The 22,073-nt window shown below is 41.7% G+C and overlaps 2 protein-coding genes across 6 annotated transcripts in view; one reads left to right on the forward strand and one right to left on the reverse strand.

The window, feature by feature from the left end:
- Zranb1 (zinc finger RANBP2-type containing 1) overlaps window positions 1–18,279 on the forward strand; it is a 65,860-nt gene extending 47,581 nt beyond the window's left edge. For all 3 annotated transcript variants that reach the window (XM_042701317.1, XM_042701318.1, XM_042701319.1), the window contains 7 exons: window positions 2,768–2,921; window positions 4,664–4,735; window positions 5,599–5,797; window positions 14,809–14,929; window positions 15,576–15,705; window positions 15,881–16,110; window positions 17,016–18,279. In XM_042701317.1, coding sequence (XP_042557251.1) covers window positions 2,768–2,921; window positions 4,664–4,735; window positions 5,599–5,797; window positions 14,809–14,929; window positions 15,576–15,705; window positions 15,881–16,110; window positions 17,016–17,234 — 1,125 coding nt within the window. In that variant the 3' untranslated portion in view covers window positions 17,235–18,279. The remainder of the gene's footprint in view (window positions 1–2,767; window positions 2,922–4,663; window positions 4,736–5,598; window positions 5,798–14,808; window positions 14,930–15,575; window positions 15,706–15,880; window positions 16,111–17,015) is intronic.
- Window positions 18,280–20,083: 1,804 nt separating this feature from the next.
- The window catches only part of Ctbp2 (C-terminal binding protein 2), an 81,249-nt gene continuing 79,259 nt past the window's right edge, over window positions 20,084–22,073 (reverse strand). For all 3 annotated transcript variants that reach the window (XM_042701315.1, XM_042701316.1, XM_042701314.1), the window contains one exon: window positions 20,084–21,440. In XM_042701315.1, the coding sequence (XP_042557249.1) occupies window positions 21,260–21,440 (181 nt within the window). In that variant the 3' untranslated portion in view covers window positions 20,084–21,259. The remainder of the gene's footprint in view (window positions 21,441–22,073) is intronic.

A 22,073-nucleotide genomic window follows, 5' to 3' on the forward strand; every position in this document is an offset into this window, starting at 1 on the left:
CTGAGGATCTGTCTCCAAGTTCACTAAAATGGCTGTTGGCAGGAGACTTACATTTCTTGCCATGTTGGCTCGTCTATAGTGTTCCTTATGAAGTTGGCAGTTGGTTTCACCCAAAGCAAATGATTTCAGGAGGAGAAAAGCTGCAGTGTCTTAGGAACCAATTTAAGGAACAACATACTCGTACTTTTGCTATATTCTATGGGACATATAGATCAACTGGGTATAGAATGGGAGAAGTGGAGTGGGGCATTTTTTAACTGTGTGTGGTGACACAGCCTGTAATTAATTCAAGCAATAGAAAGGCTGCAGTTAGGAGGATCATCAATTTGAGGAGGCCAGCATAGTTTATATAATAGCAAGGCCCTGCCTCAGAAACAACTTCTGTTTTTTTTTTTTTTTTTTGTTGTTGTTGTTGTGGGGTTTGAACTCTAGACCTGGATGCTGTCTTTGAGCTCCTCAGCTCAAGGTGAGTGCTTTACAACTTGAGCCACAGCTCCACTTCCAGTTTTCTGGTGGTTAATTGGAGTTAAGACTTGTCTCATGGACCTTCCTGCCCAGGCTGGCTTTGAACCCCGATCCTCAGATCTCAGCCTCCTAAGTAACTAGGATTACAGGCATGAGCCACTGGCACCTGGCTCATTCCTGTTTTTAAATTAAAAAAAAAAAATACAAAGGAAATCAGTTACATTAAAATATAGCTATCAAAATACTAAACCAAATGTGTAATGTTTAAGAAAGTTCTTTTTTGGGGGGAGAGGGTTGGGGAGGAAAGAGTGTTGGTATCTCATCATGCTCAACTCCAGAAAGTTCATTTGGTAAAGGAAGAAGTGAAAAGGAAGGATTTGAACTTAAATAATAACATAAAATTCATATTTAATAACATTCATAAATTCAGTTCATGATGGTAAGGTAAGAATTATTAGCCTAGAGAAACGGTTGGGATTCATAAGGTTTAAGAAGCAAGAAGAAGAACGTCAGGCTTCAGTGATGTATCCTGTTCTAAGGATGTGGGGAATGCTTAGAGGTCAAACTTGTCCTGAAAGGTTCACAGCATTAGGGTCCAGTCCAGGTTGTTTTCAAAAAGTCTTCCCAGTTTTGAGAAAGGGACTGAGGGCTGGCAGATTGGTAGAAAGCTAGTTTTAGATTGACTTTTGGTATCTTGGTGATTTCTGAGAAATAGTTATATATAACTATTGTGTGCGTGTGTGTGTGTGTTTGTGTGTGTGTGTGTGTGTGTGTGTGTGTGTGTGTATAAAACTACACACAGAATTTTCTGTATGTAGATTGTTGCAGCACCAAAAACTAAGTGCATCTGGACTATAAGGCAGAAGACTGGTATAATTTGTTGCTGATCAGCAATTTAAAAGGAACATTGCAGTTAAATACATATATTCTTCCAAGTCATGTTAGTTGAAACACGTGAAAGAAGTGTTTGCAGTGTTTTCTATGAGCTGCAGTTTTTGTTTATTTTTTTCCCTCTTCAGTGGGGGTAGAACTCAGTGTGTCTTTGCTAGGCAGCACTCTGCCACATGAGCCATGCCCTCATCGCCCTTGTGTTTTATTTTTCTAATAGGTCTTGGTGTTTTTGTTTTTTGCTGACCTGAACCAGGATCATTTATGCATGTAGCTAGGATTTATGCTCATGACTACTACACCCAGCTATTGGTTGAGCTGGGGTCCAGACTGGCCTCAAACTGCTGTCCTTATCTCTGCCTTTCAGATAGATGAGATTGTAGGCATGAGCCACTCTGCCCCATCTTTATTCCTTATTTGCAAAGAATGTTTCTAATTTGAGTGCATGATGGTTGGTCCATTCAGAGACCTCTTATATACCTTTATGTATAATAAGTCTTTAGTACATAAATTTTTATGTGCTTGTTTATTATTTCTATTGGGTAAATATGAAGAAATAGAATTTCTAATGCAGGATAAACCATTTTATGACTTTTTTTTTTTTGGGGGGTCCGGTCACGGGGCCTGAACTCTGGGCCTGGGCACTGTCCCTCAGCTCTTCAGCTCAAGGCTAGTGCTCTACCACTTTGAGCCACAGCACCACTTCCGGCTTTTTTCTTTTTGCTTATGTGGTGCTGAGGAATCGAACCCAGGGCCTCATGCATGCAAGGCAAGCGCTCTACCACTGAGCAACTTTCCCAGCCCTTTATGACTTTTCTTTTCTTTTCTTTTTTTTTTTTTTTTTTCAGGTAAGGGGTAGGTTTATTCAGTAGATCTGCTGGGACCAGGCAAGGTTGGCACTCCACGTGGCTGGGAAAGGCCTGGGAATGAGAGAGAGCTGGGAAAGAGAGGAAAGAGCTAGAAAAGAGCAGAGAGAGCAGAGAGAGAGCAGAGAGGAACAGAGAAAGAGCTGACTTTTCTTGAAAGTTGAATTGATATGTACTTTTATTGGTTAGGTTTTAGTTTTTGTTTTGGTGCTAGTCCTGGGACTTTGACTGAGTGCTTAGATATTGTCCCTGAGCTTTTTAGTTCAAGCCTGGTGCTTGAACTTCCAGATTTCTGGTTGTTACTGGGGATAAAAGTCTTTTACAGACTCCTGCCCCAGCAACTTTGAACCACAATCCTCAGATCTAAACTTTCTGAGTAGCTAGAATTACCCACGTGAGCCACCGGTGTTGGCTAGGGAGTAATTTTATGATTAAAATGAATAACCTTCATATACTTAGAAATTTTGCTAATTTCTTTTAAATGCTATTGTGATTTGTTTGCATTTCTGATAGATGAGATAAAGAGGAAAGTTTCTTTTGTATTTAAGGTGTCTCAACAAGCAGCAAAGTGTATTCCAGCAATGGTGTGTCCTGAACTGACAGAACAAATCCGCAGAGAAATAGCTGCCTCTCTTCATCAGAGAAAGGGGGATTTTGCTTGCTATTTTCTAACTGACCTTGTAACATTCACGTTGCCAGCAGGTAACTACAACATTTAACATGAAAAGAAACTTGTTTTATTATAGTAATATAGGAATGAAAAACATGATTTTGAAATGACTTGCCTGACCTGTTTATGCTGGAAGTGACCAGTGTAAGAGCTGTTTGTAAACAAATGCTTTAGGTTTTTTTGTTTTTTTTTTGTTGGTCATGGGGCTTGAACTCTGGGCCTGGGCGCTGTCCTTCAGCTCAAGGCGAGCGCTCTACCACTTGAGCTACAGCTCTGGTGGTTTATTGGAGATAGGAGTCTCACGGTCTCTCCTGCCCGGGCTGGCTTTGAACCACGATCCTCAGATCTCAGCCTCCTGAGTAGCTAGGATTACAGGCGTGAGCCACCAGCGCCCGGCTAGGTTTTTTTTTTTTTTTTTTGGTTGGGGGATGGGGGGTGGGATGCCAGGTCCTGGAGCCTAAACTCAGCCTAGGCACTGTCCCTGAGGTTTTTTGCTCAAGGCTAGCTAGCGCCCTGCTGATTACGCAACAGCTCCAATTCTAATTTTCTTAGTGCTTAATTGGAGATAAGAGTCTTATGAACTTTCCTGCTTGGAATGACTTTGAACTGTGATCCTCAGATCTCAGCCTCCTGAGTAGCTAGGATTAGTTACAGATGTGGGCCACCCTTGCCTGGCATTAAATACTTCAGTTTTTAGAAAATGGTAACTGATTGTTTGTGAGCTCTGATAGATTTTAAAATCATGTTTTGCCCATTTATTTTCCTCTTTAGAAAATTTCCTACTTTTAATTTTCTTCTTTCCAAGTCTGTTGTTTTGAAATTAGCTAACTGTTGGTTACTGGGATGAAGCAATAGAATGTAGGTTTTTGAAGTGTCTAGTAGTCAGGTTATTTTAATGAAAGACACTGGCACCTGTGAAGGTGCCATTTGACTTTCACCCTTTTGTTTCTAAATATGTACGAACAACTTCAATTTTTCAATTCATTGATAGTTGAAAATGTTGTCCAGAATGCTTTTTGTCAGTGAGCATTGCATAAATACAACAGACATCAAAAGTTTTAAAACGAAAGCTTCCATAGGATCTGCTGTTTTGAACTAGACATAAACAGAAACATCCACGAGTGGATAAGTGACAGTAGCTATGCCTGCAATTGGAGCAGATTTTATTTGAAATGTACTGTGTTATGATTAGGTTTTTATTTAGAATTCAGAATGTCTTTTCTTTAATCTTGAAAAACATAAGGGTAATGCTGGTGATTACTCCAGGCTACTCTGTTATGTAACCTGACTAGAACAGAGATGCAGAGGAACCTGGCAGCAATACTGTGTGCCAGAATGCATGATGCATTGGCTGCCGTGAGGAGGTTTAGAAGTTTGAAAGTAGCAGGTCTGAGAGAAGAGAACCAATAAAAATTACATGTAAATATTGATCTTGGGTTATTTTAATTTTTTTTTTTTTTGGGTCCGGTCGTGGGGCCTGAACTCTGGGCCTGGGCGCTGTCCCTCAGCTCTTCAGCTCAAGGCTAGCGCTCTACCACTTGAGCCACAGCGCCACTTCCGGCTTTTTTCTTTTTGCTTATGTGGTGCTGAGGAATCGAAACCAGGGCCTCAGGTATGCAAGGGCATAGCGCTCTACCACTGAGCCACCTTCCCAGCCCCTCGGGTTATTTTTTATATTAGATTTTTGGTAATGAAATACAGGAAGGTTGCTCATATGCATTAAAAAAAGGTATCTGTCACAAGAACATTCTTTAAGCCTGATTTTTCTTTTTAGATATTGAAGACTTGCCCCCAACAGTTCAAGAAAAATTATTTGATGAGGTGCTTGATAGAGATGTTCAAAAGGGTAAGCATGTAATTAATAATTTACCTTTTATACAATCAATTAATTTTTCCTTTCTTTTTTGTAAAGTATAAGGTACTTAGATATATTGTCAGCTTGTTGGATTTATTTATTTATTTATTCATTTATTTATTTATTGAGTCCGGTCGTGGGGCCTGAACTTTGGGCCTGGGCACTGTCCCTCAGCTCTTCAGCTCAAGGCTAGTGCTCTACCACTTGAGCCATAGAACCACTTCCAGCTTTTTTCTTTTTGCTTATGTGGTGCTGAGCAATCGAACCCAGGGCCTCGAGCATGCAAGGCAAGCGCTCTACCACTGAGCCATCTTCCCAGCCCCTGGATATTTTTATTTTAAATTAGAAGCCTGAAGGAAGTCCTTCAGAGCAGTTTTCTACCGTGCTGTTCATCGGGCTTGGGATGGTAGCTCAGTGCTACAGCATTTGCCTAAACTAAGTTTATTACCATGCTATTCATTGGGCCTGGGATGGTAGCTCAGTGGTACAGCATTTGCCTACACTGCTTATTCCCTAGTCCCAGAAAAAATGGTCAGGGGGCAAAAGGTGTACAGTTCTTAATTGTGCCAGAATAAATAAGTAGACATAAGAGACTTAAAAGTTTGCTTTTCTACTTCTTATTCCAGATGAATAATATGTATTAAACAGGAGAACTTGAAAGCTAAATAAATTAGAGATGCAGTATATCTCAACTACTCAAAAAGTTTGTTTCAATGAAAGTTATTAGTTATTTATCTCTTTATTAGTAAATTACATATAAACTTTTTTACATGCAGAAAATAGTTCTTTACCCTACTAAAAGTTTCATAATTACATAGGCATGAAAGTGAGCATGTTGTTTAAATTCCTTGTAGAGTTAGAAGAAGAATCTCCGATTATAAACTGGTCCTTGGAGTTGGCTACACGTTTGGACAGTCGACTGTATGCCCTGTGGAACCGGACTGCGGGAGACTGCTTACTGGACTCAGTACTGCAAGCCACCTGGGGTATTTATGACAAGGACTCGGTGCTTCGGAAGGCTCTTCATGACAGCCTGCACGACTGTTCACATTGGTGAGCTGCAAGCCTTCCCGCCCCGGCCTCAGTACTGTTTGTAGCTAGGGGCTACTTTTCTTTTGTTATATTTTGTGGAAGCTAGAGAAAAATCCTTTTAGGCCTTGGACATTAGCTATTCTGAATACCTTGCTTTTTATACTTTCTACATGTATTCTAAAGTAGAAACATTTGGGCATTTCTAATACAATATTACAGGTTTTCTGACCTTCTGAAAAAATACTAGATTGCAACGAGGTCTGGCCACATTACATAGCCCAAGTTGCTTTCAAACTCCAGTTTGAGCTGAGGTTTCAACTCAGGGCCTCCCATTTGTTAGGCAGTCACAGTGTGCTACCTGAGCTATGCCTCTGGTGAATTCTTCTGCTCTTCTTGCCTTAGCCCTCTCAGTGCTGGGAATGCAGGCATATGCCATTAAGCTCAGGTAACACTTAGAAGTTTTAATAGCCTTAAGTGTAGTTACACTCAGGTTCAATTTCAATACCCATGGTTTAATAGTCTAATAAACAACTTTAAGAGATTTTGTTGTCATTATGTTTGGGGTATTTTTCTGAGAGAGGGAGACTTAAGATAATCTTTTGCAAACTACAGAGAAAAGATTTTTTTCTTAAATTAATACAGTAGATTTCAGTATCTCTCACTTAGTTAACCAGTTGTTAACATTTCACACACCTGCTTCATCTGTGTGTGTTTAAACATGTCCTTGGACCAGTTAGTTTTAGTCCACAGTTTGATTTCTCCATTGTTTGAATGGGTGTATGTTTGTGTATATATGTATCCACTGAAATCTTCACTGCTTTGGACTCTTAAGTGGCATACATTGGAGACAATGACTGTTACATTGGTAATGTGTTAAGTCTTTTTTTTTTTTTTTTTGGATCCGGTCGTGGGCCTGAACTCTGGGCCTGGGCGCTTTCCCTCAGCTCTTCAGCTCAAGGCTAGCGCTCTATCACTTGAGCCACAGCGCCACTTCCAGCTTTTTTTTTTTTTTTTTTTGCTTATGTGGTGCTGAGGAATTGAACCCAGGGCCTCATGCATGCAAGGCAAGCGCTCTACCACTGAGCCGCCTTCCCAGCCCCTGTGTTAAGTCTTTTTTTTTTTTTTTTTTTGGGTCCGTTCGTGGGGCCTGAACTCTGGGCCTGGGTGCTGTCCCTCAGCTCTTCAGCTCAAGGCTAGCGCTCTACCACTTGAGCCACAGCGCCACTTCCGGCTTTTTTCTTTTTGCTTATGTGGTGCTGAGAAATCGAACCCAGGGCCTCAGGCATGCAAGGCAAGCGCTCTACCACTGAGCCACCTTCCCAGCCCCAAGTCTTAAGTTCTGTTGGCTTTTAATATTTTTTTTTGGTTCATGAATACATTCTCTTTAGATAACTTTATAAATGATAAAAATCGAGGCACAAATGAGCTAAACTGAATTGCCCACTTTGAAACTAGTAAGTACAATTTTCTTTACTTTGACATCAAAATTGCATTTTTTTCTCTTGTTTAATTGAATGCTTCCAAATAATGCTAATGGTCCCAACTCTAGTTAACTTTATCACTCTAGTATCCTCCTGGTACTTCGTAGCAACTACCAGTTGTGAATTTTGTTGTTATATCTTGGGATTATGCGAAGTCCATTAGACTAGAAAAGAGAACAGGGATTTTGTTTTTGTTTCATTGTGGAAGATCTAGTGTCAATCATTTTACACATATGAATGCTTATTAAATATTTAATGAAAGTGCTTTCTAGTATATGAAAACAATAAGTACTTTCTTGAACTTTCTTTCTTTCTTTTTTTTTGGTGCTCCTTTTGGGGCTTGAACTGAGGCCTGGATGCTGTCTCTGAGCTTTTTTGCTCAAGGCTAACACTCCACCACTGAAGCTACAGCTCCTCTTGAGCAGAAATATAAAGCAAAGGATAGTATAGTAGAGGAAAAATTTCTGATCACCCATGGTTGACGAGCCTGGGAGTTAAGAAAGCTAGAAGAATTTGTTCCTCAGTTAGATGGAGAAGTCATTTAGTGCCTGTAGTGGAGGAATATGCTGTGTAGTAGCACCTGATCTAGTAGCATGCATGGCAAGACCATTCCTGAGCTGAGGAAGCTGGGTAATAAGCCTTGTGCTGTGGGATACAGTCTGTCTGTCTAACCCCTCTCCATCGGTTACATTATTAGATGACACTCTTAGGATGATTTTGCTGTCCCAGTGGGCTGCCTACATTGGGGATGAGATTGGTTTGGTTTGTGTGATTTTTTTTTTTTTTTGTGTTGGTTAATGTGATCGCCCAGAGATCTATCCCTTAGTGTTGATGAAGTTTAGCTTCTTACCTGGAAAGTCAGATCTGTGGTAAAATCTTTCACGGTTTCAAATCTTGAAAGGGACTGTCAGGAGCTAGGCAGTTGCATACACTTTTAATCCCAGCACTTGGGAAGTAGATAAGGATTTTGAATTGAGACCAATCTGGGCCACCTAGTAAAACAAACAAAACAAAAAACTAATACTAAAAAAGTGGAAGCACAGTGGTGTTTTGTGGTGGAAATATGAGGATTTTTTTTTTCTGTCAGTTGCGGGGCTTGACCTCAGGGCCTGAGCGCTGTCCTTGAGTCTTTTAGTGCCCAAGACTAGTGTCTACCACAGCACTACTTCCTGTGGTGGAAATAGTTATAGCCTAGTCTTAACAGACAGAAAGTATCTTGTGAATCTGAGCGGGTGATAGAATTTTCCTTTGTGATTTAAATATATTTGTGGCTGGTCATTCTAGATTTGGGGATATGTGCTACTTGTTGCTCAAGGAAGGCAGTGGGCAATCTGGACTGTTCTGTTAAAATGTAGATTGGTATTGGGAGTCTTTGGAGGCATATTCTGAGACATTGAGTAAATAGGCTGGATAAGGAGGTGGACATCAGCAAGGAAGGAGCTGCTGATGCACTCCCAGGTGCAGTTGCGGCAGAGCTGAGTGAGAAGTCCTGAGTCCTCATTCCTTCACATAACATAGCACTCTGGCACACTGTGCCTTGCCACTGCCTCCTTGGTGCTCTCGAGTGAGGCCTTTGCTTGAGGGTATAGAGCTCATCAGTGGGAAATGGCCTTGCATGCAGGGATGAAGAGCATCCTTTACTAGGTTGGAGGTGGTGTAGGGATGAAGATTATAATGGATGAGAAGTGTTCCTGCCTTCCGTGAGGGTCCAGTTTGTTCATTGAGCTCCACACAGGACTTAAAAGGTAGAATCAGGGGCCGGGAAGTTGGCTTAGTGGTAGAGTGCTTGCCTCCCATGCATGAGGCCTTGGGTTCAATTCCTTAGCACCACATAAGCAAAAAAAAAAAAAAAAAGCCAGAAGTGGTGCTGTGGCTCAAGTGGTAGGGCGCTAGCCTTGAGCTGAAGAGCTGAGAGACAGTGTCCAGGCCCAGAGTTCAGCCCCCATGACTGACCCCCCCCCCCCAAAAAAAAAAAAGAATGAGAAAGGAGGTGAGCAACTGAGAGTCCTGCCCTCTGCCAGGAGAGTAGGCACCAACATATTATTCGTGTTATGTGGGCTCCTTTTTTAAAGCTCTTCTTTGCCGAGGTGTCCATCAACTCAGCTGGGGAAGCTATTTTTTAAATCAGAAAATTCCTAGTGAGAACTGAGAAAGCAATTTTTTGTTACATGAACTTTTCCCCCACCTACTTCAGGGTAGACTATTTTTATATTTCTATGTGCATATGCAGTTCTGTTGATTTGAGCTGACTCAAGTTCTCAAGACTTCCATGGTCATGTCAATCCATTTTCTCAGATTAACAGATGGGGTTGGTTAATAAAAATAAGGAAAAACATCAGTACAGATCTTTTCAGAAAATCACGCTAGACTCCCAGTTGACTGCACCCACATGCGTGGATCACACAGATGGACGGCTGACTGCGGTTCATCATGCACCAACAGTACAGGTCTTTTAGACTCATTACTTTGTGTGTTATTTGATAGAATTATAGTTGTATTTTTCAGTTCCATTTTTCACATACTGTTGGTAAGTAAGTACAAATACACACGAAAGTGTGTGCACTCTGTGTTCTCCAAATGTGTGTAGTTAGTACCTGTGGGTTTCGTGGGTAGGTATTGCTTGTCTTCTCAGGTTTTTCTACTTCTCACCACCCCCAGGCAATAGCCTTGTACATTTGCCTTTTCTGAAGTCTTGTGAAAATGTGACTGATGTCTTTTAATTAGCATAAAAATTTTAAGGCGCCACCCGTGCCTTAGCCTGCCTTAGTACTGAGGAATATTCACTGTCAGAAAACATGGCCCATTTTTTTCAGTTGATGGACACATTGGGTTGTTTCTTATTTCTGTCTTGTACTATGACCCTATGCAAGTCTGTGGGATAATGAAAGGGCTGGTCAGATAATCTACAGTAGTAAATTTATAACATTTCAAGAATAGTCTATTTTATATTCCTATCAAACTTTCCATATTCTTACCAGCATTTTTTATTATTTTGATTATAGCCATTGTTGATATACAGACCAGAAAGTAATAGTTCATTTTGATTGTGTGTGTGTGTATGCGTGCGTGCGCACGCGCATGTGCACCTGTGCCAGTTGTTAGGCTTGAACTCAGAGCCTGGGTACTGTCCTTGAGCTTCTTTTGCTCAAAGCTAGGGCTCTACTACTTGAGCCATAGCTCTCTGCTTTCTCATTGTGATTTTGATTCGCATTTCCCTAATAACTGGTGACACTGAACATCTTTTCATATATTATTAGTCATTCTTCTGTCTTCGGTGAAATTCCTTCCCACATTAATTGCCACTTTTTTTTTTTTTTTTGGTGCTGGGGATCAAAACTATGCTTTGTGTGTACTAGACAAGCATTCTACCACAGCCCTCTATACACCAGCCTTCCTGTGGTCACTCTAAGAGAAAAGAGGGATTGTTGCATGATTTTGTTGCTGATACTCCTTGTTCTTTAAGCCCCTCGTTACATATAGGAGTTAAAAATATTTTGCTTCTTTCCGTGACTTCCCTTTTCACTTTGTAAGTGGTGATTTTTGAAGTGCTACAGTCTTGAATTTATCAAGTCCCATTTATTCAGTTTTAAAAATTATTCATGCTTTTGCTGTTGTAGAATCTAAAGAAATCTTTTTTAGCCCAAGGCCACATGATTTATTCCTATGATGTTTTATCTAAGACTTTTAAAGCTTGAACTTTCACATTTCCACCTTTGATTTATTTATATTATAAGCTAACTTTTGTTTGTCAATCATGGGGCTTGAACTCGGCCTGGCCACTGTTCCTGAGCTCTTCAGCTCAAGGCCAGTGTTCTACCACTTGAACCACAGCGCCACTTCCAGTTTTCTGGTGATTAACTGGAGATAAAAGTCTCATGGACTTTCCTGCCTGGGCTGGCTTTGAACCATGATCCTCAGATCTCAGCCTCCTGAGTAGCTAGGATTACAGGTATGAGACTTTTTTCCCACGGCCTCCTGTTTTTGATCTTTTGTTGAAGTAAAATTTGATTCTGGGCTGTTAATTTTAGCCTTTGATTTATATGTCTTATCATTATATCAATACCAGATTTTCTTTATATTTGAACTTTTGAAATTAGAAGTGTGAGTCCTTTGACTTCTTTGTCAAGAGGTACTATCCTAAATCAATTGAATTTCAATATGAAGTTTAGAATCTGGCTTATCAACTTGTATGAAAAAGCCAGCCAGGATTTTGATTGGAATTGCACAGAAATGTAGATTGAAATGGTATTGGCTTCTTGGGGGACTTTATTTTCAAATATTAAGTCAAGCTTTTGTACTGGAACTACATAGTCATATATTGCTGCATTTCGTCTTTTGCTGGTCTGTCTCCTCCCCTACTCAGCTCCTGCAGGGAGGGCAGAACTGGAGTTGGAACTTGGCCTTGCACTAGCTTGGCTTGCTTGCTTGCTTGGCTGATACTCTACTATTTGAGACATACCTCCAGTTCTGCTTTTTTTGTTGGTTACTTTGGAGATGGAGTCTTGAAGACTTTTCTGACTTGGCTAGCTTTAAACTGCAATGCTCTTAATCTCAGTCACTTTAGTAGCTAGAATTACAGGTGTGAGTTACTGATGCCTGGCTACTTGTCTATGTGCATTTATGTATTCTGTTTGTGTTGGTACTGGGGCTTGAACCTGGTCTTACGTTCTTGCTTAGCTTTTTTACTCACAGCCTAGCACTAGCAATCTACGACTTGAGTCATGCCTCTAGTTCAGCATCTTGCTTGTTAGTTGGAGTTAAGTCTCTCTTAGACTTTACTGCCTGGCTGACTTCAAACCTTGATCCTCAGACCTGAGTCCTGAACCACCAGTGCCTGGCCAGTTTAGAGCTTACGTGTGTGTGTGTGTGTGTGTGTGTGTGTGTGTGTGTGTGTGTGTGTGTGTGTTCATTTACTTGAATACGTCTATTTTAAAGAACTTCATTGGGCTGGGAATATGGTTTAGTGGTAGAGTGCTTGCCTAGCATGCATGAAGTCTTAGGTTCGATTCCTCAGTTTCATATGAACAGAAAAAGCGGGAAGTGGCGCTGTGGCTTAAGTGGTAGAGTACAGCCTTGAGCAAAAAGCTCAGGGACAGTGCCTGGACCCTGAGTTCAAGCCCAGGACTGGCAAACACACACAAAAGAACTTCTTTATTTAGGAGTTTTCTTGAGGAATATTGAGTGCAGTCATTGTTTAGTTTCTGGCTGATGTAGCTGTTTAATTCATCAGCTGTTTTTACTACTAAGAAATTTTTAACGACATGCTTCTTTCAGTTTACAAACCATCTGTTTAAAATTTTCAAACAATGTATTTGTTGGTGCTTAAACATTCAGATATATGTATGTGTTTCTAAGCAAAAGAGGAATGCCTTTAACAATTTTATTTTGGTGGGTACTAGGGTTTTGAAATAAGGGCCATGCTGTCTACTCTCTACCACTTGAGCCATGCCCTCAGTTCTTTCTGCTGGAAATGTTCTAGAAAATCTAAAGCATACTATTTTACTTTCTTTTTTTTGGGTCCGGTCGTGGGGCCTGAACTCTGGGCCTGGGCGCTGTCCCTCAGCTCTTCAGCTCAAGGCTAGCGCTCTACCACTTGAGCCACAGCGCCACTTCCGGCTTTTTTCTTTTTGCTTATGTGGTGCTGAGGAATCGAACCCAGGGCCTCGAGCATGCAAGGCAAGCGCTCTACCACTGAGCCACCTTCCCAGCCCACTATTTTACTTTCTATAGAGCCCTCCATTAAATTACTGTAGAGATGTTTGTTTTACTTATGTATTTTAACTTTCCTGTTCTCAAACCAACCATAATAACAAAGGCAAATATGACGTATAGACTTCAGTGTTTACTGTTACTTGTGAGCTCTTGGCTGTCCTGTAAGATCATTAACTTCATTTTGATCATTATTCTCAATCTGTAGGGGTGGTTGACTGAAAAAAATTAAGATTTTTTTCGAGCTCTTAGTTTTTTCCCACTAATATATACATCTGTCATTATAGTAATACCAGATAATCTTAGTATTTGTATTTTTGAAAATGAATTTCACAACCAGGGGTTTAAGACTAAATACTCTCCAGCTATAGGACTCCCTTGATCTTACATGCACATTCCCCACAGTTCCATTCAAAATCTGGCTGACCATGTAGTTTGAGTTGATCTGGAACTTGTGATATCTCTGCCTTAACCTCTTAAAAGCTAGGATTACAAGCATGCACTACTTTGCCCAGCTTTTTTTTTTTTCCTCAGTTGAGGGGCTTGAACTCTGGGCTTGGGCACTGTCCTGCGCTCTTCAGCTCAAGGCAAGTGCTCTACCGCTTGAGCCACAGCACACTTCTGGTTTTCTAGTGGTTTATTGGAGATAAGAGTCTCACGGGCTTTCCTGCCTGGGCAGGACAGATCCTCAGATCTAAGCCCCCTGAGTAGCTAGGATTACAGGCATGAGCCATTGGCGCCTGGCCTAGCTTCTATTTTTAATCTTATACTTTATGTAAAGACAAACAGTAGGTCTTGATTTTAGTGTTTGAATCTACCAGTAATTTACTATACTGAATCACTTCTAAAAGGATTAAATATAAAGAATTGGTTTCCTTGTTACTATTTTTTCTTTTTTTATTGGTCATAAGGAGGGCTTGAACTCAGGACCTGGGCGTTGTTCCTGAGCTCTTTTGCTCTACTTTGAGTCATAGTACCACTTCCAGTTTTCTGGTGGTTATCTGGAGATGAGTCTCATAGACTTTTCTGTCCTGACTGGCTTTAAATTATGATTCTCAGATCTCAGCCTCCTTAGTAGCTAGGATTACAGGGGTAAGCTACTAGTGGCTGGCCTACTTTTTGAATTACCAGGTAATCACCAGAAAAATGCTTTATTTTTCAGAAAGGGCAGGGCTCTTGATATTCCTAACAAAAACACAGGATATTTCTTTTCTATTGTCTTTACAAATAGTGATACCATTGGAGAAATGTGACATCTTTGTGTCCAACATGTCAGATGACATTTTGAGCCTTTGCTTATGATTTTTGTTTTGATTTGGAGACAAGGTCTCTTTATGTTTACCTAATAGGCTGTCTCGAAGTAACTGTGTAGCCCAGACTAGCCTCTTAAGAGTTGCTGAGATTACCTAGTGTGTGCCCTTTTACCCAGATTCCAGTGTAGTTGACAGTTGAAATGAATTGTGAGTACAGGTGAAAGTGTGTGGTGGGGGTGGAACACATTCTGGCCGATGAGGTTGCCAGCAAGGTGCGTGTGTCTGAGGCCAACTTGGGCAGAAAAGCCCTTGAGACTCCAACTCCTCCCAAATAACAAACGTAGGGCCAGTGGTGTGTCTTAAGTGGTTGAATGTCAGCACAGTCCAGGGTAACCTGTTGATAGTGAAAACTACAAAAACAAGCAAAAAAGGCATTGTTAATTTGAAAAATATATCGTATGGCAGATAAAATTAAGGCACTTAATGGCTGCTTAGACTACATTAAGTAAATGATTAGAAAATTAAGTGTGCTACTTATAGAAGGCATTATTATTCTTATTGCTGTTTTGTTTGCCATTTTGCTTGTTAGGTTTTACACACGCTGGAAAGATTGGGAGTCGTGGTATTCGCAGAGCTTTGGTTTACATTTTTCACTGAGAGAAGAACAGTGGCAGGAAGACTGGGCATTTATACTTTCTCTCGCGAGTCAGGTAAGGATACTTCAAGCCTTGTTTGATTGAACCAGAAAGGTATTTCTTGTCAAGTGGGAAATGACAAAATGAAATTTCGCCACAGGACCATTCTAAACATTACCCGTCTGACCTTGCTCTCCATTCTGCCTTAGAGTTGGAGGGTTTAGGCCTGTGCGGTTCCTACTGGTTAGCTCTTGTAGGTGTGGTGAGGACTGATGTCCAGTTATTGAACGATTGCTCTTAGGTGAAAGAAGCCTGAGGTGGGGCACGATGTGCACTCCAGGCAGTCATCTCAGGCCCAGATGAACCCCAAGAAGTGACAAAGTACTTCCTACTTGAGCCTAGGAAGGAGCTGCGAGTAATTTTTACTCTGAGAAATGTACCCCAGACTATGTGTTGTCAGTTACTACCTGCAAGTGATAACTTCCTAAGTCATGTAACACTGCCCTGTCATTTTGTAAGAAGGAAACGTAACAAAAGGTTTTATATACGAGTTTCTTACCCTATCTAGTTTGGACAGTGAGAGATACCTGTGCTTGGACAATTGCAGATTTCTATTACTATTCTCTTGGACTTCGCACTTGGGGGAGTCAGGCTGCAACTTCTGGTAACATTCATATTGCTCTCATTGAAAGAGAAACTGCCTTTGTGTTATTCTCTGCAGCCTGGAGCAAGTTTGGAGCAGACACACATTTTTGTACTTGCACATATTCTTAGGCGACCAATTATAGTTTATGGAGTAAAATACTATAAGAGCTTCCGAGGAGAGACTTTAGGATATACTCGGTTTCAAGGTAAGCCATCATTTACAGAATCTAGTTGGCCATGATGGCTTCTGTATACACGCAGTAGAGTGTATATCGGGGAAGCGGCTCCGATGTTGGCGGCAATGGGATGTGGACATGGGAAGGAGGGGAGTGGGCTGGTTCACGTCCTTGCACTTCCGTGCTTTCCTGCGTTCCTTCCTAGGGGTTTATCTGCCTTTGTTGTGGGAACAGAGTTTTTGTTGGAAAAGTCCAATTGCTCTGGGCTATACAAGGGGCCACTTCTCTGCTTTGGTTGCCATGGAAAATGATGGCTATGGCAACCGAGGTGCTGGTGCTAACCTAAACACCGATGATGACATCACCATTACGTTTTTGCCTCTGGTCGACAGTGAAAGGAAACTACTCCACGTGCACTTTCTTTCTGCTCAGGAGGTAAGCGGTGGTTTTCTCTTCACACGTGAATCTCACGCAGAACCTTCCCTTCCACACGCCAGTTAGCTATATCACCAGTTACATTCCTAAGTTTTGGAGTAACTGTGACTTTCACCGCTTAAGACTTCAGAATTTCCCTCTACAAAACAGTGTGGACAGAAAGAAGTCCTTCCCTTTAGGTGGTGTAAGTGCCAAGGAGAAAAAGCACAAGGATTTAAGCTTAAATAGGGTGGTAAGGACCAGGACCCCACCAGCAAGCAACCCAGCAGCCGAGCCTAAGAATCATGACTGGCTGAGAAGGTGGAGGCAGAAGCAGTAAGGTGAGGCAGAGCTGGCTCATTAGGGCTTTTGAACCCGAGGCATGGGAAGCCAACAGAGACAGCCTGTTTGCCCGAGGACAAGTACTGGCTGGCTGACAAGGCCTAGGCATGGCATGACCTGTTCTTGGGAGCATGGTATCAGTCCATCCACAAGGGGCAGTGACAGTGAACAAAGAACACCCCGCAGCCTAAGTTCTTACGAAAGTATTGCTCTTTTATTCAGTATTGTAGTAACACTCATAATAATCACAACATTGGGAAAAATCCAGAGACCATAACTTGTACAATTTCAGCCTGTAGAACATTTACCTAGTAAACTTACCTTCTTGAAGCTGTGACTTTGGCTTTTTTTTTTTTTCCCCGAAAAAACAATTGTGTTTTTTGTTGTTATTACCTTAAATTACCTTTTAAGGAATTCTTCCCTTCAGCTTTTCCTGATTTTTACACTGATTTAACAGTTAAAGAGTTTGCCATCCTGTGGAAAGTTGGTCACTTTGGCCTTTTCATTGTCACTAAACATGTTGCAGGCTGTTCTCACACCTGATCTGGGCATTCTTTTTCCTTTCCTTCATGCTCCTCTAAAAGCTAGGTAATGAGGAGCAGCAGGAGAAGCTGCTCCGGGAGTGGCTGGACTGCTGTGTGACGGAAGGTGGCGTCCTGGTCGCCATGCAGAAAAGCTCCGGGCGGCGGAACCACCCCCTGGTCACACAGATGGTAGAGAAGTGGCTCGATCGCTATAGACAGATCCGGCCGTGCACGTCCCTGTCTGATGGAGAGGAAGATGAGGATGATGAAGATGAGTGAAGGCCATCAAGGAGCGGACCAGGGCATCAGATCTGTGGTGACCTGACCCCCAGTTAGTGTGGTGCTCCAAGCAGAGTGCACAGCGTGGAAAGAACCAGATCCAGAAGGATCTGCTCACAATTATTTTTCTGGTCCACACCCAGTGGAGATAATTAATGCATCTGCTGCATGAGGAGACAGAGAACTTGGGTTGAACTACAGTTTGTTTAAAAAAAAAAAAAAAGCAAACAAAAAGACAAAAACAAAAAAACCCCCCAAAACCTAATTTTATTGACAGACCTTTTTTTTCCTTTGAAATTGTAAATCTGTCTATAATGTAACGCATGTGGTTGTGTAAGAAATTGTGAAATAGGAAAAATTGTACCAGCATCTCCATATTGAGAATTTTTCCCAGCATGGGCACTAACAAAAAAAGCACATGGCAGAAAACTCTTACTCCTTTTGAGATACTGTCTTCAATAGAACCCGGCGTTTTACTTTGACCTTACAAGACCTAATTCGAAGTCTCAGCAATGTGGAAACTGTACAAATTACCCACACCAAAACACGAAATAAACAAGCCTTTTATTTTAATAATATGTGCCCAATCAAATCAAATCTTTTAGGGACAAACTACAAACAAGAAAAAGCTAATTAATTTTTTTAATTGAATGAACTTCATATATATATTCTGCCTCTTTGTTTTGAAGAGGTTTTGGTTTCCTGTTGCCTTTTAAGTTTTCTGATTCTCTCCCCCCCTCCCCCTTTTTAGTATTTAGGTATTTATTTGTTTGGAAGAGTGCCCCAAAATAAGGGGCCAGACTCTGGGCAGTGGTCCATTGTGTTTCCCTGGATGGGAAAGGGAGCAGGCCGGCTTGTATGAGATTTGTTCCCATGGACCCTGCGGACAACGTTCTGTTCCCCGATTGCCATGCAGAGGGTTCTTAGGTTCTTCCCGTATCTTATTATCCCCTCTGCTCTAAGCAAGTGCTGTTAGCAGGGTGGCCCTTTGCTCAGGCAGATTGGGAATGCCAGTTCAGAATAAAGAATTTGAAAATGGATTGAATGAAGGTGGTCAGTGTATTCTATGATGACTTTGTGTAGTCTGAGAATTTTTGCATGTTGTTTAGTAAAACTCTCTCTCAGAAAGACCACATCAGGTATGCATTCAGTACTGGGTAGAGATTTCTAACCGATCTCAGGAACACAAAGGCTGACTTAGTGTTCACCCAAGCACTTTGTGGAAGATTGAAGTGCAAGAAGCTTGCCTTTGAGACACCCCAACACACCTTTTGATAAAAGGCTGTGGAAACCTTTAGTTATTTGCTGCTTTTTCGATTGTCATGAACTTTGCACAACCACAAGTTTCTTGCAGAAAAAACTAAAAACCCAGAATAGTCCACAACCTGTCATGTCTTCCATTCTTTCTCCAGTGTGTACTCTGAAAAGGTGTTCTTGGGGCAAAAGGATTATTTTTGCTTCATGCTAAAACTCGCAGGGAAGGCATTTTGCAGCAGTCCATATAGAGGGGCCTTAGAGCAATGGTGCTACGCTTCCTACAGATTGATTCTAGATGCTTTCATTTTCATTTTGGCCGGCAGTTAATAGCCAAGTTTTTAGGCTCTATTGGGACTGTTTACCATCGCATCTGCAGTTGACTGTTTCCCTCGTGGGGGGGAGGGTGGGTGTGGGTGTAGCACAGCAACCTGGTTCCCCAAGCAAAATGCCTTACTAAGTGGAGAAGCCACAAAAATGCTAGCAGGAAAAATGTCTTGGGTTTGTCGCGCTGAAGTGCTGTCCCACCACAGTCTTGCCACCAAGTGTCTCCTGTGTGTGGTTGCTGCGTCCACTTTAAGGTTGCTCTGTATTACTGGTGGTTCTGGCACATTCTTTCCTGTGAGAAAGTTGAAGGTGGCTCCATTTCCTAGACTCCAGTAATGGGGTTTTAAATGGCTTCACAGCAGACCAAATGGTTGTTGAAAGGCCAAAATTTTGGTAAATCAAATGCTATGTTAAGCTCTTGAACTATTAAAAGGCCATAATTATGATCCCAAGTTAGAGTTTTTGATGTCCTTTGTCAAAGGTGACTGGCAAATATGTCTTTATATGGCATTAGGTAGCAACACTTAAATCATGTGGACTTTTGGTTGGTTCTTTTCTCTAGAGTGAAACCAGTATGGTGTTTACTGTTTTCATCTGTTCCTTCTTTGGAATCAATTTACATATATAATACTTTTCAAAGGGCTGCTGCAGCAAGCAAGATCTAATTAAACAAAACCCAGGCAAACCATGGATTGAGACCTGCTGTTTTCTATTTTTTACTCCTCAGGGCCAGTGTTTCTTGGGTTATACACTAAATACTTCCGTGTGTACATGGTTGGGGGCTCTGACAAAGTGGTTATACAGAAAACACTAAACTGCCTTTTCTGCTCCCTGAAATAAAAGGCCCAGGTAACTTTCATGGCAGGGTTGGGATGAGGCTGTGACCGAAAATGAGCAAGCAAGACAAGGTCCCGCAGGCTGATGCTTGGGAGACACCTGCTTAACGAGGGGAGAGAGCATAATGTGTTTAAAAAGGACGTGGAAACGGCTGTTACTTCTCAACGTTTTGTAAATATCAATTGTTAGCTTCTTGGTCCTTCCTGTGCTTAACTTACATTAATTTACAGGCTGACCTTGGCCTTCAAGGACAGCAGTACTTGACTAGTGTAAAGGGTAAGGTCTTGCTTTTCCACCCATGCTGTCAGTATTCTTGAGTCTGGTTGTGGGCCGGGAGGTAGAAACCAGCTAACTGACAATGCAGTTCCTTTAAACATCTCAAGGGAAGAGCTTTTACACTGGTGAGATGTACTTGAATTTCAGAACTTAACAAATTTTAATTACTTTTTATTGAAAACTGCACTGAACGCTAAATGTCCACCTTTACAATAAACAAATACAGTAACGGTAACTCACACTAAAACAAAACATACTTCTGATAGCCATTATTTTTTTCTGTTTGGGACAGTTTTAAAGTTTTTCTTTTGTCACAAAAACAGGAATGTACCTATACAAAGGCTCAAAATAGGCCATCTTTTTTAAACAAAAAGGCAATGATTCACAAAAGACTATGAATAGAACATGTAACTAGTTGATACAAATCTAATAGGATTTGTTAAAATCAGTCACATCTAATAACACATCTGAAGTGTTCTTGTATAAAATATCACGTGAAGAAAAGAATTTATCAATGTCTAAAAAAGTGGGTTTGTTCATAGACAATCTGACAAGTTACCATAAAAAGTGTTTCCTGAGACATAAGGAAATGCAACATTATTCTTCTTGAACTTTAACAGCTCAAGACTTCCCACTCAATAAAATAGCTGAGGATCTGAAACTGAGAAAATATATTTGAGTACAAACAGCTTGTGAAACTTAATATTTTTTCTTTTTTCTTTTTTTTTTTGCATCAGAGGGTATTACTGAACTTACAACCAACTTGCCCGCTCAGTATGCAGTTCAGAGGAGAGAACTTCCGTGCACAAGCCTGTACTGGCTTTGTTCCTGTGCGTGCCGATGTGTCTGACACAGGCAGACAGTTTCCCCCATTTCGTAGTAACTCAATCTTCCTATTAGCAAAAAGAGGTAAGAAGCCCCTGGAAACCGAAGGGGCTAGAGTCAAGGTGGGGGTTTCCTCTCAATATTTTTATTTCAATGTTTGGAACTCTTGATGCAACATTCTAGAGCAAGTTGCTCAGGACCTGCTGTGCCCAGGGGACTGATAAAGGAAAAAGCTCTATTTATTCTTTGTGATTGGATGCACAGATGAAAACTTAACACACAATAACAGAAGTTGGTCGTTAATAAGTCATGTCCTTGTCTTTCGGCGCTTCTGGAGCAAACATCTTGTTTTCTAGCTCCTGTAGCGTTAACACTGCAACATCAATGATGCATATGTCCAGGGCTCTGTTAGAAAGACCGTCAGACTCCTTTTCTCAGTTCATCCATTTGCCACTGTCTCTTGGTCCCAAGTTTATCTGAGTGGTTACCTCGTGCGGCATTGTCTGCTATTGCTCGTTGGGGTGCTCTCGATTGTCCCCGTGTTTTGTGGGCTGGTTGGGAGAGGGAGCCTGGGAGGGGTGTGCCACGGAGGGGAGGTTGTGAGTCACCGGGATGCCTCCGGGGATGATGCCTTCCATTGCTGCAGGAAGTCCTCCCGGGGCCACACCCACGATGCCCGGCGGGTACCTGCGAACAGACGGAACAAGGGCTCGTCAGCCTGGGTGTCCCTGGGCCTTTCCCACGTGACGGGGCACCCAGAGCAAGGAGGAATGTAGGTTTTTATATGCAAGCCTGGTGCCTTGCACACTGACAGATCAATCCCAACTCTCAGCCACTAGAGGTGTGGCTTTTAGACAGGAGGAGGATCTCCCATGATGACCATTTGTAAACTGTTGTGTATGGTTTCCTTGCGGTGTTCGTGGGTTATGCTGGTTTTATGGTTTCTATGGGTGGCTATGAGTGAACTGAATGACTCAAATTCATACACTGAAATATCCTAATCCCCAGGGTGAGGAGAAACAGAAGGGAAACCCAACTTAGTGCTTGGCACCACCTTGTGAGTGGGCAGAGTCCTTAGAAGCTGACCTTGCCAGCATCTTGTTCTGACCAGAACTGTGATACGGTTACTTCACAGTCACTTGGTGGCTTCTGCAGGCTGAGTGGCGCTCACTACACTGCGTGTGAGGAAGCCATGTCTGCCTTAGTCTTCTAGAGCACAAATGTCACCCGGTGGATTGCCATGCTCATCCCCAAAGTTACAAAACTGACTGAGGTAGGTGGTGACAACAGTAACTCTGGCCATGAAAGATACCCTGCCTG

The sequence above is a fragment of the Dipodomys spectabilis genome, unplaced genomic scaffold (assembly GCF_019054845.1).
Source record: "Dipodomys spectabilis isolate Male_0828 unplaced genomic scaffold, ASM1905484v1 ptg000289l, whole genome shotgun sequence".
In the NCBI taxonomy this organism is placed as follows: domain Eukaryota; kingdom Metazoa; phylum Chordata; class Mammalia; order Rodentia; family Heteromyidae; genus Dipodomys; species Dipodomys spectabilis.